Genomic DNA, 17136 nt, shown 5'->3' with positions numbered 1-17136 from the left:
GGAAGACCATGATTAATTTTTTTAACTTCACAGCTGCCGTTCACAACATCCCGCTTCACTTGTCTTCCGTGTTTTGCTTCACTGTGTTCTTTTTTCAATTTTGTACATTTCTTAAATGAGGAAGCTGTCAGCTTTTAACATAAAACATAAGCTGTGAAGCCAAATAAATGTATATGGAGTGTTCAAAACACTCTAATGGTGGAGAATTGGAGCACCAGCTTTATGCCACCCCTCTGCCAGAGAGGCATGTTCAGTGTTATAAATGGCTTATTTTTGCCATTTGCAGGCATTGAGATAATAACGCTAATTGCTTGACTTATTTTGCTGAGTGCTTCCCATGAATTCACCTGATCTCATAAACAACCTGATTTTTTTCGTTGACCTGGTCTTACTGTAAGTAGGCAACATCAGCATGTCACATGCAGCAAAAGAGCTAATTTTGGAATTAAATGATCACTTACAGGGTTTAGGATTTTTAAAGAAATTTTATTACCACTTTACTGCTTAGTAATGGAGAGGTTCAAACCTTGATTTTTTATTTGACTCATGTTTTCAGAGGTAGGTTTCATGTTCTTGAGATGGGGTGGTCTTCAGCATGACAGACTGTGCGTGGGTGCACAGGTGCTGTGTAGGTTTTACCTTAATTTAATGCAATATTTTAATTTGGCAAAAATGAAGCAGTGAGGGTGGTGAAAAGATACTTGGCAGAGCTGACACAAAATGACCAATTAACTGCATACGGTATTTGATAAGCTAACAAAGCATTTAATCCACTGCGTACCGATTCATTGTTGTTAAATCTCTGTATGCAGGTGTGTACAGTTGCCTTGATGCGGGTGTAAAGAAATTATCATAAAATGATTCCCCTACATAGCAAAGAACATGGTAACGCAGTACATTGGTTGAGAAAGAAAACTAACCTGTTTATTCCTATATTTAGCAGAGATGAAAGAAGAGGATCTTACGAATATGCCCCTGATCGTACTTACTACGAGACTGTTCGGACTCCAGGGACGTATCCTGAAGATCCTCGACGAGAATACCCAGCTCGAGGCAGAGAATTCTACGCAGAGTGGGATCCCTACCAAGGAGACTACTATGACCCACGATACTACGACGACCCACGCGAGTACAGGGATTACAGGGGCGATCCATATGAGCAAGACATAAGGGAGTACAGTTACAGGCAACGGGAGAGAGAGAGGGAGAGGGAACGGTTTGAATCCGATCGGGACAGAGACCACGAACGGAGACCGATAGAACGGAGCCAGAGTCCAACCCACTCCAGGCGTCCGCAGAGCCCTGGAGCGTCTCCCTCCCAATCGGAAAGGCTGCAGAGCGATTCAGAGAGGAGGATTTACAGCAGGTCATCGGATCGCAGTGGCAGCTGCAGCTCTCTGTCTCCTCCACGATATGACAAGCTCGACAAAGCCCGTGTGGAACGTTATGCAAAAAATGAAAAAACAGAGAAAGAGCGTGTTTTCGAGCAGGAGAGAGTTGACAAGGAGAAACGCTTGGTGAGAAAGGAAAAGCCAGAAAAATCAGAAAAGGAGAAAACCGATAAGCAAAAACGAAAAGCAAAAATCCATTCGCCCAGCTCTCAGTCTTCTGAAACGGATCAAGAGAATGAGAGAGAGCCCAGCCCTGAAAAATTGAAGGGCAATAGTAAACAAAGTAAAGAGAGAGGTGACAAAGAAGGGACAGCTAAAAACCGCCTGGAACTAATGCCCTGCGTTGTGTTGACCCGAGTAAAAGAAAAGGAGGGGAAAGTGATTGATCAGCCCACTTTGGAGAAACTGAGAGCAAAGCTTGATAATGACACTATGAAGTCCCCACTTCTTGAACAAAAAACGCAGACATCTCAAGCTGAGCAAACCAAGTCTGATCAGTCTAAACTGGAACCTGTCAGAACCAAGGTACAAAAAGAGAAAGCCCTTGCTAGTCACGTAGAAGTGGTGGATAAGGAGGGAAAACTGAAACCCAAAAAGCACTTGAAGACAGAGCAAACTTCTGAGGGGGCCAACGCGGTAGATTTAGATAAGTTGGAGGCTCGTAAAAGACGTTTTGCTGATGCAAATCTGAAGCCTGACAGGCAAAAACTGGAAGTAAAAAGAAGCGGCCAAGATGAGGAAGATGCACGCATGGTTTTGAAAAAGCAGCTTGATGCAACGGCTTCATCTAGAGAAGCAACAATGTTAAGGGAAGGAGAATTGGAGAGAAAACCCCTGAGGAAGGAGGTGCTTAAAAGGGAATCTAAAAAACTCAAACTGGAAAGACTTATTCCTGTTACTAGTCCCAAAGAAATTCAGGAGACTCTTAATGTTGGTGGGATTTGCATGCGTCCCACCCTAGATCTGCAGGCGAGGCTAATAGAGGCAGCTGATGAACCAGTGGAAGTTCAGGAACTCTCTTCTAAAAAATTGAATCCAGTAAAACCCCAGCATAAACAGGTACAGCTACTAGATGACCAAGGAACAGAGAGAGAGGATGCAAGGAAGAATTACTCTGGTCTTCCTGAAGACACACCCGACCATAAACTTGGCCAAGAGAAGCCTCAGTCAACTGATACAGAGGAGAAAATTGGCATTGACATTGACCACACGCAAAGTTACAGGAAACAAATGGAACAAAGTCGCAGGCTAAAACAGCAGCTGGAAATGGAGATAGCGAAGTCTGAGAAGTTCGGCAGTCCAAAGAAAGATGTGGATGAATATGAAAGACGGAGCTTGGTCCATGAGGTGGGAAAACCTCCGCAAGATGTCACCGATGACTCTCCACCAAGTAAAAGGAAAAAGACTGACCAGTTTGACTTTGAAATTAGCACTAAAAGAGAAAGAAACTACAGAAGTTCTCGTCAGGTGAGTGAGGACTCTGAAAGGACATCTTGTTCCCCTAGTATCCGACACTTCCCTTTCCATGAAGATGACGATACGCTCGATTCTCCAAGGCTAATGCCATTAAAGGAAACCAAAGAGTCACCTAAAATAGAAGAAAAGGGTCTTTCGTACTCCAACATGACTGTGAGGGAGGACTCACTAAAATTTAATCCTTATGATTCCAGCAGAAGGGAGCAGATGGCAGAAATGGCTAAAATAAAACTATCTGTATTGAGTTCTGAAGATGACTCAAGTAGGTGGGAAACACAAGTGAAGCAGGAGCCTGGCAGAGTTGATATCAGCTTTCCAAGCAGCATCGTCAAAAGAGACAGCATACGCAAGCGGTCTGTCCGAGACCTGGAACCCGGGGAGGTGCCTTCAGATTCAGATGATGACAGTGAAAACAAGCCCCATTCCCCAAAAGCCTCATCCTTGTTAGAGAGTTCCAGGTTGTCTTTTTTATTAAGGGACAGAGAAGAGAAGTTACGTGAAAGAGAGGAAAGACTGTCAAGTTCCTTAGAAAGAAACAAATTTTACTCTTTTGCGTTGGACAAGACAATCACACCAGACACAAAGGCCTTGCTTGAAAGAGCTAAATCTCTCTCTTCATCCAGAGAAGAAAACTGGTCCTTTCTAGATTGGGATTCAAGATTTGCTAGTTTTAGAAACAATAAAGACAAAGAGAAGGTTGACTCGGCTCCAAGACCTATTCCCTCTTGGTATATGAAAAAGAAAAAAATCAGGACTGATTCAGAAGGTGGAAAACTGGATGATAAGAAAGAAGATCATAAAGAGGAGGAACAAGAGAGACAGGAACTGTTTGCTTCTCGGTTTTTGCATAGTTCAATCTTTGAACAGGACTCCAAGCGCCTGCAGCATTTAGAGAGAAAAGATGATGATCTCGACTTCATTTCTGGTAGATTGTATGGGAGACAGTCTTCCTCCGATGGGACTAACAGCGCGGCTGATTTGGTGCAAGAACCGGTGGTTCTCTTCCACAGTAGATTTATTGAACTGACGCGAATGCAGCAGAAGGAAAAGGAGAAAGATCAGAAACCAAAAGAAGTGGAAAAACAGGAAGATAAAGAAAACCGGCCAAAAACACCAGAAACGGTTCCTGACAGTAAAGAACTGGAACATAAAACTTCCTCAGTAGTTGGTCCCTCTTCGGTTACCGTCCTACCACAGGAACCAGCACCGGTTGAGAAGGTAGCAAATGAAAAGTTAGTGGTGGAAACAACTTCTGTAAAAGAAGAAAAACCATCTGAACCTGCTTCTGCAGCAGAGGAACAAAAACCTTTTCCTGAACTTGCTGCTCCTGTCAAAATCGAACCACCTGAGCAAACTGAACCCCCGCCAGTTGTAGAAGCTAGTAAAGAGGTTGTTGCTACTACCCTGGCACCAGAGGAAGATGCTGTGGCAACAGAGCACCCTTCATACTTGGATACCAAGCCTCCTACTCCTGGAGCTTCGTTTTCCCAAGCAGACATCAGTGCAGATCCAGAACCTGAAGCTGCCCAGCTGATTCCACCTCCGCCCAAGCTAGTTCAGAAGTCCGATGAGGCTGCTGAACCTAAAGAAGAAAATCCTCCGCCTTCTGCCAGCGCTGATGCTAGTGCAAATCAAAAGGTGGAGGTGGCTGCTGAGGTCCTGCCGCCCGTTTCTGACAATGATATGGAAGTTGAACCTCCAGTTGTTGTAAAAGATAAGAAGTCCTACAAGAGTAAACGCTCCAAGACTCCTGTGCAATCGGCTGCAGCTAACGTGACAGAAAAACCCGTCACGAGGAAGAGCGAAAGAATTGACCGTGAAAAACTTAAAAGGTCAAGCTCTCCTCGTGGGGAGATGCAGAAACTTTCCGAATTGAAAGTGGAAGCGGAGAAGGTTTCGAGGAATGCTGCTAAATCCCCTAGTTCTGCTGCAGAGCCAGAAAACGTGGAGCCAAGCTTGCCAATAGGCCGTACTAGGCGCAGAAACGTAAGGTCAGTCTATGCTACCACAGGGGACAATGAAGGCCCATCTCCAGTGAAGGACTCCATGGAGGTCACTAGATCCACCAGGAAGAGAGGGGAGAAGGAACCGCAGGAAACAGTGACAACCGTTCCTACAACCCCGAGGAGGGGAAGACCTCCGAAAACCCGCCGTAAGCCAGAGGAGGACATCTCTCCAATAAAGACAGAACCGGTACAGCAAGAGGTGGAGGAGTCTGAAACTAAAGATGCTGCGGAAGCTCCTAAGCCTGCAGAAGGTTGGAGGTCTCCTAGATCCCAGAAGCTAACACACAGTCACTCATCAGCTGCTACCAGCCAACAGGGGAAGAAAGGGAAGAACGAACCGAAAGCCGATACCTCGGCTGAATCTGAAGAGGCTGCTGAAAGAAGCGGTCAGGAGACAAGCATTGGTGACAACAGCAATAAAGCAAAAGCCACTGAGAAAGAGCTGGCAGCGAGCGAGCAGAAACGCGATAGGAAAGAACTGGATGCAGAGAAAAACCAGCTAGAAATACCCCCAGTTGAGATCATTGAGAAGAAGCCAGTGCCAGAAAAGGTTACGAAATCCAAAAGAGGAAGGTATAAAAATACCAAAACTGTTGTAGATAAAGCATCCGTGTGTCTCAAAAATGTAGAAATACGCCTCAATGTGGACGAAGTCAAGGGCGCCTTGCGGCCAACTGAGGAGGAGGCAGAGCCGGTGGCGGTGTCACCGGCCAAAATTAAGAGCCCCCAGAAAGAGGACATCTTGTCACCTCATTTTGCTAAGAGTGAGGTAGAAGATTCATTCCCAGAAATGGAAAAAGAGGTGGTGCGGGAACCAAAGCAGTCCCCCGAAGCTGCCCAGTTAGCAAAACAGATTGAACTTGAGCAGGCCGTGGAGAATATTGCAAAACTCACCGAAACTCCTCCATCAATTGCTGCCTACAAAGAGCCGACAGCAGATGTACCTGAAGTTCGTCAGGAGGAGGAGGGAGATAAACCTGCGCATCAAGCTAGTGAAACAGAGCTGGCGGCAGCCATCGGCTCCATCATCAATGATATTTCTGGGGAGACTGAAAGCTTTCCTGCACCCCCGACATATCCCGCTGAATCGGAAGCTGAAATCCCTGCAGAGCCCTTGGTGTTACCGTCGCCTCGGGAGGAGATGGAGCCTGAGACTGATCAGGCAGTGAATAATATCCTAGAAACGGAGGCTGCTGTTGAGCCCACAGTGCAGCCGGTTCCCAGCTCTGCCCCATCGACAGTAGAGACGGAGAGCAAGGAGGCCGAAGTCAGCTTCAGTGAATCTTCCAATTCTGCACAGGAGGCCGAGACCTTGCAGGAGGCTGAAGTTGCTCGGAAGGAAAAGGGCCGTCAGAAAACCACGCGGCAGAGACGCAAAAGGAGCACGGGCAGAAAGGGCGATGCCGCTGAAGTCAACACCTTTGAGCCGGAGAGGGTGCAGAGCAAGTCGCCCCCCACTAACGAAGTAAAGACAAAACCCGAAGAAGCCTCTAAGGAGGAAAAGCAAACTAAAACAGTGGCTCAGGCGTCCGTGGAGCCAAGCGCTTCTGACACCAGCAAGGCTGCAGCGACTGACATTGTGGCCGCGCACGAAGCTGTTGCTGAGAGCAGCACCTCACCAAAAGCGCCCGCTCCGGCTCCTCTAGACCTGGCTGCCCCACCAGTTTCCCTCGACGAGGGGAGTCAGAGCGGGTTCAAGATACGGTCGCCCATGGAGAACGCGCCCATCACACCGCCGAGCGCTCCAAATGCAACCCTTCCTGCTGTCCCTTCGGCAGCGGCCAAGCTGCCCACCCCAGTGCCCGCCACAATCGTCCCCCTTCACTCTGGTGCTGCCAAAGTGCCAGAGTGGATGGTGAGGCACGAGGAACCCCGTGCCCGTTCCACGCCCCCACCTGCTCTCCCACCGGACACAAAGGCATCGGATATCAATACAAACTCCAGCACTTTGAGGAAGATACTCATGGAGCCCAAGTATGTCTCGGCAACAAGCATAACCTCCACGCACGTGACGACGACGCACGCCGAGCCAGTGAGCGCACCTTGTTTGGAGGAGGCACCCCTCCACCCTGCGGTAGAGGCCATAAAGCCGGTTTCAGAGGAGAAGCCGGCAGTTCCCGTCACCAACGCCTTGGACCCACCGGTGGCTGAAGCACCGGTGTTCAGTGAGAAGGAAAAGATAAGTACTGTGATTGCTCCCAAAGCCACTTCTGTTATAAGCAGAATGCCCCACAGCGTGGATCTGGAGGAGGCTCCAAGGATCACCTTGGTGAAGCAAGCTCCCCAAACCCAGACGTGTCTTGTCAATGCCCCGTCGCCGAAATTTAAGCAGAGGTCAAGCACAAATGATAACAGTAGGTTTCATCCGGGATCGATGTCTATTATTGAGGAGAGGCCTGTAGAGACTGGGTCCAGTCCAGGGCTGCGAGTGAACACCTCGGAAGGGGTAGTGCTTCTGAGTTACTCGGGGCAAAAGACGGAAGGCCCTCAGCGAATTAGTGCCAAGATCAGCCAGATTCCCCCAGCCAGCGCTGTAGACATAGAGTTTCAGCAGTCTGTATCCAAGTCTCAGATTAAACAAGAACCTATCACGCCATCTCAGCCCACGCCGAAAGGCTCCCAGACTTCGGCGGGCTACGGGACTGTTACCACACATTCTTCTTTGGTACTAGGATCACAACCTTATAATACGTCGCCCGTCATCTCCTCCGTTAAACAAGAGCGCACTGCGCTGGAGAAGTCTGACTCGTCCCACCTTTCTGTCCAGACTCCAGCATCTCAGCCTGGTAAAGTCCTCACACAGACTGTAAACACTCCACCCGTACTCGTCCACAACCAGATGGTTGTGAACAAAAAACTGTCCGATCCAGCTGCTCTGAAAGTGGAGACCAAGACTCTGCAACCCTCCAACTTGAGTCCTGGAGTTAGTCCTCACCACCCTTCCCTCTCTGGGAAAATGCATTCAGAAGCAAACCACGTCAGCTCGGGACCCAGCACCCCAACTGACCGGGCTATTTCCCACTTGGGGGTCACGAAACAGGAGCCACACTCGCCGCGTACTAGCGGGCACTCGCCGTCGCCATTCCCCCGCGCTTGTCATCCCGGCAGTACCTCATCTCCGGCTTTATCGAGCAGCACCCCGGTCATGCTGGCGCCGGGAATTCCCGTTCCTCAGTACATATCCAGCATGCATCCTGAGCAATCTGTTATCATGCCTCCTCACAGCGTAACACAGACTGTGTCCCTGGGCCATCTGTCCCAAGGCGAGGTGAGGATGAACACCCCTCCTCTCTCCGGCATCCCTTACGGCATCCGCCCGGAAGCGCTCCACTCCCCCAGAGCTGCTCTGCAACCCCAGATAGAGATCAAACCTCAGCGATCCAGCACGCCTCAGCCAGCTCCGATACGAGACATAGTCATGCCTTCTCTGTCTTCTCAGCATCCCCCTGAGGAGGAGATGCACTACCACCACACCACGGTGTGCCGAGGACCAGCCCCCGTTCAGTCTGACGTGCTGGTGATGCAGCCGGATTACCGCATGCACCCCACGAGCATCAGGCTTGACCAGTACAACGTCCCCCGGGACGTGAGGATGATCATGCACCCGCACATGGCCGCTGTGGGTGAGCACCACTCGGAAACGAGACAATCCCGAACACCTGAAGGGGCTGTGAAAACTCCCCCTGTCAGTAAGACCCCTCAGCCTGGAAAAGAGACGCCAAAATCCTCTGAAGGCAAGATGGCGCACTCTCCTCACAGCGAGCCCCGGCTCCTCAGCGTCCCCTCCAGCAGCCAGCTGCCTGGACTGCCTTTGACGCAGCCGGTGGTGGTACCACACGGAGTACAGATCATGCACCCCACAGGGAGCTCCTTTCACGATTATCGGTCTGTGTATGGCGACATGAGGAATTACCATACAGCGGCACAGCTCGGGCATCCTCAGTTCCCAGGTGCCTCGCCCATTGGGCTGCCTTCCCGGAGCATGACCCCATCTCAGGTGAGAAATAAAACCCTTTCTTCTCCTTCTACCTGAAATCTAGAGCGCTTTGAGCTAATTGCAGCCCCGGCACGGCTCTGCGTGGCCGCAGGAGCTGAGTTTAGCTCTTTGTGGATAGTCTCCAAGCCCTACCTAAGTTCATAGCACAAGAGGAGCTATTTTGTTTGGGAAATGGGGTTTGAACGCTGCTTAGCATTAGAGGAAGCTGAAATAACCCGTTTTCTTAACTACTCTACGACTCAAACCAGAAAGTGCGAAGCTGCCTACAGGTCTCTAGACTTAGAGGTGTCAGGGGGGAGAATCGTTAGCATCAAGGTGGCGTGTAGGTCAGACATCCTCGGGCTAAGGGCGGGCTTGGGCCAGGATTCAGGAGATGTGGTTTCACCTCTCGGGTGTGAGAGGCTGGTGGGGTAGCCTTGGAAGGGGGGGACTGGTCCAGGTTTCAGCGCAGCAGGGCTGGTGCTGTGGTGTGGAGACACAGGTTTCTCCGCCAGCAATCTGATGGTGTCCTGGCAGCCTTATTGTTGAATTTAACGAGTTCTGATATGCCCACAGCCTAAAATCTTCCCTTTTTCCCCCACCGCCTGCTTCCCAGGGTCTACCGGAGGGTGAACACTCGCACCCCAGCCAGCCAGTACGCAGCAAGACTCCTCAGATCCCCCAGGATCCCAAGGGCCCGCCAGCAGCAGGACCCGAACAGAGTCACCACCCCACTGTAAATAGGCATGCGGCACAGATAGACCCTCACGTCCACCTTCAGAGGGCACAAGCGGACACGGGCCAGACCTCCTACCCTTCGCCTGTTGCCATTTCGATGAAACAGGAGCTTCCGTCACCGCACCAACCTCAGGCGGTTCCCAAGCAATCCATGTTTATCCCCACGACATCGGGTCCCGGGGCCCCGCCGGGGCTGCCCCTCAATCGCCCGGAGCCACAGTCAGCTCTCAAACAAGAGCCGTCTCCTCACCCCATTTCGCAGAGACCTGTGGATATGGTTCAGCTTCTGACAGTAAGTTTCACTCCGTCATCTTCTCCTGGCCAAGTAGCCTCGTGCTCCTCATCTGGGGAGAAATAATCAGGTTCTGTTTAGCTCACCTCACCTGTGGCACCAAAATCTGACCTCTCTTGCATCAAGTGCTTCAAATGTGGAGAGGGCGACTGAGGTCTGCTTTCTGGGCTGTTTCTGTCCCCGGTGAATTTTAGCTGTGTCCACGTTTACATGGCATTTCCCAGAGGCTCAAGATAAGGCGCTGTTAATGCAGAGCAGCCCCATTTCTCTCATCGTTGTTTCAAACAGACTGCAGGCTCAGGCAGGCACTGCTGCATCATTGTTACAGTCAGCTGTTCCTTGGGAAGGTTTCCTTCACTGGCAGGAAAGAATGGTGGTGTATTTAAAGAAAAAGAAAAAAACCACTCTCGCAAAGCCTAGAGGCTGAGGAAGAGGAGGGAGATGGTGAGGAACAGGCACTGACGAGGAACCAAGAGTTGCGTTCAGAGCGGAGTATTTCCCATATAACCTTGAGCAACTCTCCTGCTGCTGCTGTTTCTCAATTCTCCCAGTTGTAAAAGAGAAAATAGCGTTTGGTAACAGCCCCGCTCTGCCTTGTGCTGTGTGGGAGGCTGAAAGATTGGGAAGTGCTCTGATGTTACGATGAAGGGAGCCACCCAGGCATCTTAGCCAGCTGGAAGAAAAAGGACTGAATTACTGATTTAGCAGGACCTAATCCAAGCCCGAACCGGTGCATATGAGGAGTGATAGATATTACATCTGTACTCAGTCCTTAAAGCAAAGCGGTGGTGTCTTAATTGCCTGTGAAAGTATTAGAGGCAAACGAGCAGCTCAGACGGGATTTAAGATCCCCTTCTCCTTCATTTGCGTTTAATATTTCTTCTCCCTCTCTTTCCAGAAATACCCGATTGTCTGGCAGGGCCTTTTGGCTCTAAAAAATGACACAGCCGCTGTTCAGCTCCACTTCGTCTCCGGTAATAATGTCTTAGCGCACCGGTCCCTGCCAGCGCCGGAGGGAGGACCGCCGCTGAGAATCGCTCAGCGTATGCGATTGGAGGCTTCGCAGCTGGAAGGCGTCGCGCGCAGAATGATGGTGAGGGGTCGGGACGGGGTGAGGGTGCATGTTTGGGAAGAGCTAATATCTGCATGCTGAAAGCTGGGCTGTTCTTACCCGCTGTGTAACAAAAAAACACCACTTCTCCCAGAAACTTTGGCTCTCATTGCTTCTGTGGCATTATTTCAGGATTCTGGTAATAGTTGTGTGATTCCTTCATCCCACTGAGCATGAAATACAGATTGCGAGTCATGAGCTATAGGAATTAACTCTGCATTCATAGAAAAGGGAATGGCAGAGTTGGGAAACCTTTGAAATCACCTGTCCCTCAGCCCTGGAACAAATTCCTGCTGGCTCCGACACATCTTAAGTAAGGTGGAAAGTGGAATTCAGGTGGCCGTGGAAAGCAGTAGTTTTCAGTCCTTTTCACCATCTCCTAGGCTGGCCGAGCTTTCAGCAAGTCTTCTGTAACTTCGAAGGAGTTCAAAGAGAGGATTTTCCACTGCAGATAATGAATGTATGTCAGGAACGGGCCTGTTCCCAGCAAACATTTGACTTAATTACGGTATTTTCTTTCCAGGTGGAGAGTGATTACTGCCTATTACTGGCCTTGCCTTGTGGCCGAGACCAGGAAGATGTAGTGAATCAGACTGAGTCACTTAAGGCTGCATTCATCAGCTACCTGCAGGCTAAGCAAGCCGCAGGAATCATCAACGTTCCCAACCCCGGCTCTAATCAGGTATTTGCAGGGAAAGGCCTGAAACACTGTAGGTAAACTAAATCAATAGATAATGGGATGTACAGCCTTCCACCCCAGGTCTTTGCTTGAAATTGTAGTTGAGCTGCCTGTTTTTGTTATTAAAAGAAAACCCCCATGTTTACCATGCTGGCTTCTTACATCACCAATCAAAACACACCGATATAATTGATACAATTACTGAAGATGAACTGCAAAGCCAAAAAACCCCTCAAACCTATGTTCAGTTTGTTCACAGCCCTACATCCTTGGCTGAAAACAAACCAAACCCATTTTCCAGCTCTTTTTCTGTGTTGGAAGTAGAGTCCTCATTTCTTCCGCATATCATATCCTGATTTTTCCAGGACACCTGGTGCTTTCTTGCTCTTGGCCACGTAAATACAAAATGTTTGGGTTTGGTGATGAGGAGCATTTATTCCAGCTGTGTTGCGGCATCGAATCAAATTGAATCTGTTCCCTGGGTGTAAATGGCCCAGAACGAGTGGTCAGCACTTGGAGCAACTGCTGAAATGATAATTAATGGGATTTTTTTTTTGTCTTGTGCAATAAAACCAGCCAGCTCTTACATCCCCAGTGTGGAGAAACTCCCCACCTTGGGGAACCACACCTGAGGCTGCTGAACAGCCTCTCCTTTTTTATACAAGCGCACCGGTTTATGAGCCTTTAAGCACCCAAAAGATCATCCGCATGTCCCATTTTAAAACATTCTAGGCCAGCCCTCACCCTGGTTTGTCACTCATCCGTGTTTCTTCTCTCCCTGGCAGCCTGCCTACGTTCTGCAGATCTTCCCACCCTGCGAATTTTCAGAAAGCCACCTGTCCCGCCTAGCCCCGGACCTCCTTGCCAGCATCTCCAACATCTCTCCTCACCTGATGATTGTCATCGCGTCGGTATGAGCTGTTTACCGGTTACTGACTTTATTTTTTTTTTTCCAAGGCCCTGCAGCAAAAAAAAAAAAAAAAAAAAGCCCACAAAAACCACAAAAAAAATAATTTTAAAATAAAAACAAATAAAAAGAGAGAGAGAAAGTAATGAAACAAGAAAATGCTGCCAGACTACCAGCCTCCTGCCCTAACCGGCCTCGATCAAACTGTTGCTGGGTAGTGGTTCCACTACCTTGTATGTTTACATATTGCTTTAGCTTACGGACAACTGATGCACTCAGCAGGCGGACTGGTATTGGGTTTCTGTGCCTCCTTTTGGGGAAAAGATAAAGGATGGCTTATTTTTTTTAACAAAAAAAAAAGGAAAAAAATAAAAAAGAACCTGAACTGCCTTTGCACTAAATTAGTGACTCGGACCTTTGCACAGTTGGAGACACGCTGTGACGTTCTGGATGTCTTGACACACATTAACACGCGCCGTGGACTAAACGCAGGACCTGGGGACTTCTGCTGAAATTTGTGGGTCAAGGATCATTTCACACATTATCTTTTTTATTTTATTTTATTGGTTGTTTTTTTTTCCTTTGGTTTTTTTTTCTTTTTTTTTTTTTTTTTTCTGGATGTGAACCTTCCTCTCCTCCACTTGCCCCTGCTGCAGCCGTCTTCTCCTCATCTGGGATGTACAGTTTACACTGAAAAAAAAAGAAAATACAAAACAAAAAAAAATAAACAAAAGGGAGAGCTATTTTCCTTCCTGGTGGGATATGCAGAACTCAGTGGGTGTGTGTATATATAAATATATATATAATATATATAAATATATATAATACTGACTTTAAAAAAAAAAGGAAAAAAAATCAAATCCCCACAACATACATTTTTTTTTAATCTGTGCCAAAAATGTGTTTTCAGAGAAAATCTTATTTTCATACTCAGACTTTGTATTGTCACTCATTTGTAAGTGCGCTTCATTTAAACATGCCCCCCCTCGTCTCATGAACTGTGGAAGTGTTATACACTTGTACAAAAGACTTTCGACCCCCCCTCTTCCCCCGCCCCTTTGCCTTCCCTAACACTTATTAATTTATGGAACTGTTTTTTTCTCAGCGCAGTTTTGTTTTGTGTGTCCATTGGATTACAAACTTTATTAAAAAATACAAAACACCTCGGCGCCCGGATCTCGTCCCTTGGCTGTTCGGGATTGGGGGGGGGGTGGAAGGAGGTTTGGGGGCTCTCCCAGGAGTCGTCACTAATCTTTTGTTTAAAAAAAAAAGGAAAAAAAAAAAGATGATTTTGTCAGAGTAAATCAAATCTTTGTTTCTTTTCCTTTTCGTGTCGTAAATATTTGTTGAAAACCAAAGTTGCAATTTTTTTATGCTTTTAATTTTGATACGTGCCAACTACTTGTGAAAAAAAAAACAAACCCACCTGAATTTTGGTATTCACCATGCTTTAAAAAACAAGAGCCAGACTTCATCTTTTTCACTGCTTTTCCACCCAAAAGCAGGCTGGGCTCTGGCACAGGAGGGAAGTGGTGCCAGGGGCTGGTGGGAGCCACCAAAACCCTTGGTTAATCACCAGTGGTGGTGCAAATGGGTTAAAAATCAAGAAGATGTGGTAAGAAAGGAAATTTATGAGAAAATTTGGGGGTCTGGACCCCACCCGTGGGGTTTTGGGGTGAAAGACGGGTGACCCTCACCCCACTGCCCCATGCCAGGGATGGAGGCAGGGGAGAGCCCATTTTGGGTTAAAAAAAGGACAAAAAAGGTGCTGATGCCCCAAAATCAAGGCAAGGGGGTGAGAGCCCAGCCCCATCCTGCCCCCCCAGGGGCCTGGGGTCTCAGCCAGGGACACCCCACAGGGGACCCCCAGGCTGTGCTGCCATGGAGGGGGGGGACTGGGGGGTCCTGGGGTCAGGATTGGGCCTTAGACCTGCCCCCCACCCACCCAGTGCCTGGGGTGAGGGGGGGGGTGGAGGTGGGAGGGATGGACTGACAGACACGTGGATGGGTGCATGGACACACAGACAGATTGCGGGGGGGGCAAGGGTCTGATCCTGCCCACGAGTGGGCGCGGGGGGGTGTGTGTGTGAAATTGCTGGTTTTCAGAGTGGGGCCTTGGGGGCAAAAAAGTCCATTTTGGGGGCATTTATGCTGAGGGGTGGAGGAAACGAATGTCTGGCTGGGCAGGCGTCTGTCCAGCTGTCCATACAACCATATGTGCGTCCAGCTGTAGGTACAACCGTCCATACAACCGTATGTACAACTGTCTTGTCTGTCCGGCTGGAAGTATAACCCCTGCTCTGTCCCCCCCAGATCCCCCCAGTGCCCCGGGTGGGGTAACGGGGGTGGGACAGACACACGGAAGGGTGCATGTCTGGATGGACACACAGACAGTTGTTCATACCACTGGACACATGGACAGTCAGACATCCAGCTGGACACACGGACGGATGGGTGGTTGTCATCCCTAGAGACAGCTGCACGTCCAGCCGGACACACGGATGGGTGAGCGTCCAGCTGGAAACATGGATGGGTGCATGTCCAGCCGGGCAGATGGACAGTTGCAGCTCCGGACAGACAGACTGCTGTATGTCCAGATGGGCAGCCGGCCAGTTGATGTACAGCCGGACACACAGACGAGTGGATGGCTGGGTGCATGGGTGGGTGTGACAGTTGCAGGGTCATCCGGATACACAGACGCCTGCCCAGCCAGACACTCGTGTCTTCCACCCCCCCAGCACAAATGTCCCAAAAATGGGCTTTTTGCCCCAAAGGCCCCACTCCAAAACCCACCAATTTCACACCCCTGCCCCACCCCTGCCCCGCCCCCACTCGTGGGCAGGATCAGACCCTTGGGGCCCCCACCATCCTGTCCATCTGTCCATGCCCCTGTCCGTGTGTCTGGACCCAGGATTGGGCCTGAACATTTCCTAGGGCCCCAGGTGGGTGACAGACATAGGGATGGACACACGGACAGGGCATGGACAGATGGACACATGGACAGGATGGCGGGGGCCCCAAGGGTCTGATCCTGCCCATGAGTGGGGGCAGGGGATGGGTATGGCAGGGGTGTGAAATTGCTGGGTTTTTGAGCCAGGCCTTTGGGGTAAAAACTTCCATTTTTTTGGGGCAATTGTGGTATGGGATGGAGGAGGTGAGTGTCCAGCTGGGTGGGCATCTGTCCATGTGTCGGGCTGGATGTGTACTTGTCCATGTGTCTGGCAGTTTGCCACTGGCTGGCTGGCTGGACAGACAGCTGTCCGTTTGTCTGGATGACCCTGCAACTGTCACACCCAGCCATCCGCTCGGCCATGTGTCCAGCTGTACATGCAACTGTCCATCTGGACATACAGCAGTCTGTCCGGAGCTGCAACTGTCCGTGTGTCCAGCTGAACATACAACTGCACACCCATCCATGAGTCTGGCTGGACGTCTGACTGTCCATGTGTCCAGTGGTACAAACAACTGTCTGTGTGTCCATCCAGATGTGCACCCGTCCGTGTGTCTGTCCCACCACTGTTACCCACCAGGGGCACTGGGGGGTTTGGGGGATCTGCGGGGGGACGACACACAGAGCAGGGGTTGTACTTCCAGACGGTTGTACGTACATATGCACAGACAGTTGTACGTCCAGCCGGACACATATACAGTTGTACGGACAGACACCTGCCCAGCTGGACACAACTCCTCCACCCCACCCCCCCCCAGCACAAATGTCCCCAAATGGACTTTTTGCCCCAAAGGCCCCACTCTGAAAACCAGCAATTTCACACCCTGCCCCACCTCTCCCTCGCCCCACTTATGGGCAGGATCCGAGCCGCCATCCTGTCTGTGTGTCCATCTCTCCGTGCCCCACCCTGTCCGTGTGTCTAGAGCCAGGATTGGGCCCGAACCCTTCCCAGTGTCCCAGGGTTGATGATAGACATGGGGATGGACACATGGACAGACGGACACACACCTAATGGGGGACCCAAGGGTCTGATCCTGCCCACGAGTGGGGGCGGGGAAGGGGTGTGGTAGGGGTGGGGCAAGGGTATGAAAATGCTGGGTTTTGGAGCTGGGCCTTTGGGGCAAAAAGTTCCATTATTGGGGCAATTGTGGTATGGAATGGAGGAGGAGGCAAGTGTCTGGCTGGGCAGGTGTCTGTCCATCTGCACAGCTGTCTGTGTGTCCAGCTGGACATGTACGTGTCCGGCGGTCTGCCACTGTCAGTGTGTCCGGCTGGATGGACAGCTGTCCATGTGCCTGGATGACCCTGCAACTATCAGTCACACCCACCATGCACCCAGCCATCCGCTCATCTGTGTGTCCGGCTGTACGTGCAACTGTCCGTCTGGATGTACAGCCGTCTGTCTATCTGGAGCTGCAACTGTCCATCTGTCCGGCTGGATGTGCAACTGTGCACCCATCCATGTTTCTAGCTGGATGGTCACCCGTCTGTGTGTCCGGCTGGATGTGGAACTGTCTGTGTGGCCAGCCAGACGGGCACCTGTCCATACGGCTGTCCAGCCATCCATGCATTCAGCCATACAACTGTCTGCAGGTGGACATGCAACTGTC

At 50.1% G+C, this 17136-nt stretch overlaps 1 protein-coding gene across 16 annotated transcripts in view; it reads left to right on the top strand.

The window, feature by feature from the left end:
• Positions 1-13743, top strand: part of SPEN (spen family transcriptional repressor) — an 83501-nt gene extending 69758 nt beyond the window's left edge. For 14 of the 16 annotated variants that reach the window (XM_052792810.1, XM_052792819.1, XM_052792811.1 and 11 more), the window contains 5 exons: positions 941-8870; positions 9466-9879; positions 10778-10972; positions 11514-11672; positions 12455-13743. In XM_052792810.1, the coding sequence (XP_052648770.1) occupies positions 941-8870; positions 9466-9879; positions 10778-10972; positions 11514-11672; positions 12455-12586 (8830 nt within the window). In that variant the 3' untranslated portion in view covers positions 12587-13743. The remainder of the gene's footprint in view (positions 1-940; positions 8871-9465; positions 9880-10777; positions 10973-11513; positions 11673-12454) is intronic. The other 2 variants (XM_052792807.1, XM_052792804.1) reach the window with 1 other exon arrangement.
• Positions 13744-17136: the final 3393 nt, after the last annotated feature.

Source organism: Harpia harpyja, chromosome 7, assembly GCF_026419915.1.
Source record: "Harpia harpyja isolate bHarHar1 chromosome 7, bHarHar1 primary haplotype, whole genome shotgun sequence".
Classification (NCBI taxonomy): domain Eukaryota; kingdom Metazoa; phylum Chordata; class Aves; order Accipitriformes; family Accipitridae; genus Harpia; species Harpia harpyja.
Note: the sequence above shows the minus strand (reverse complement) of the source record. Positions and strands in the feature narration are given on the sequence as shown.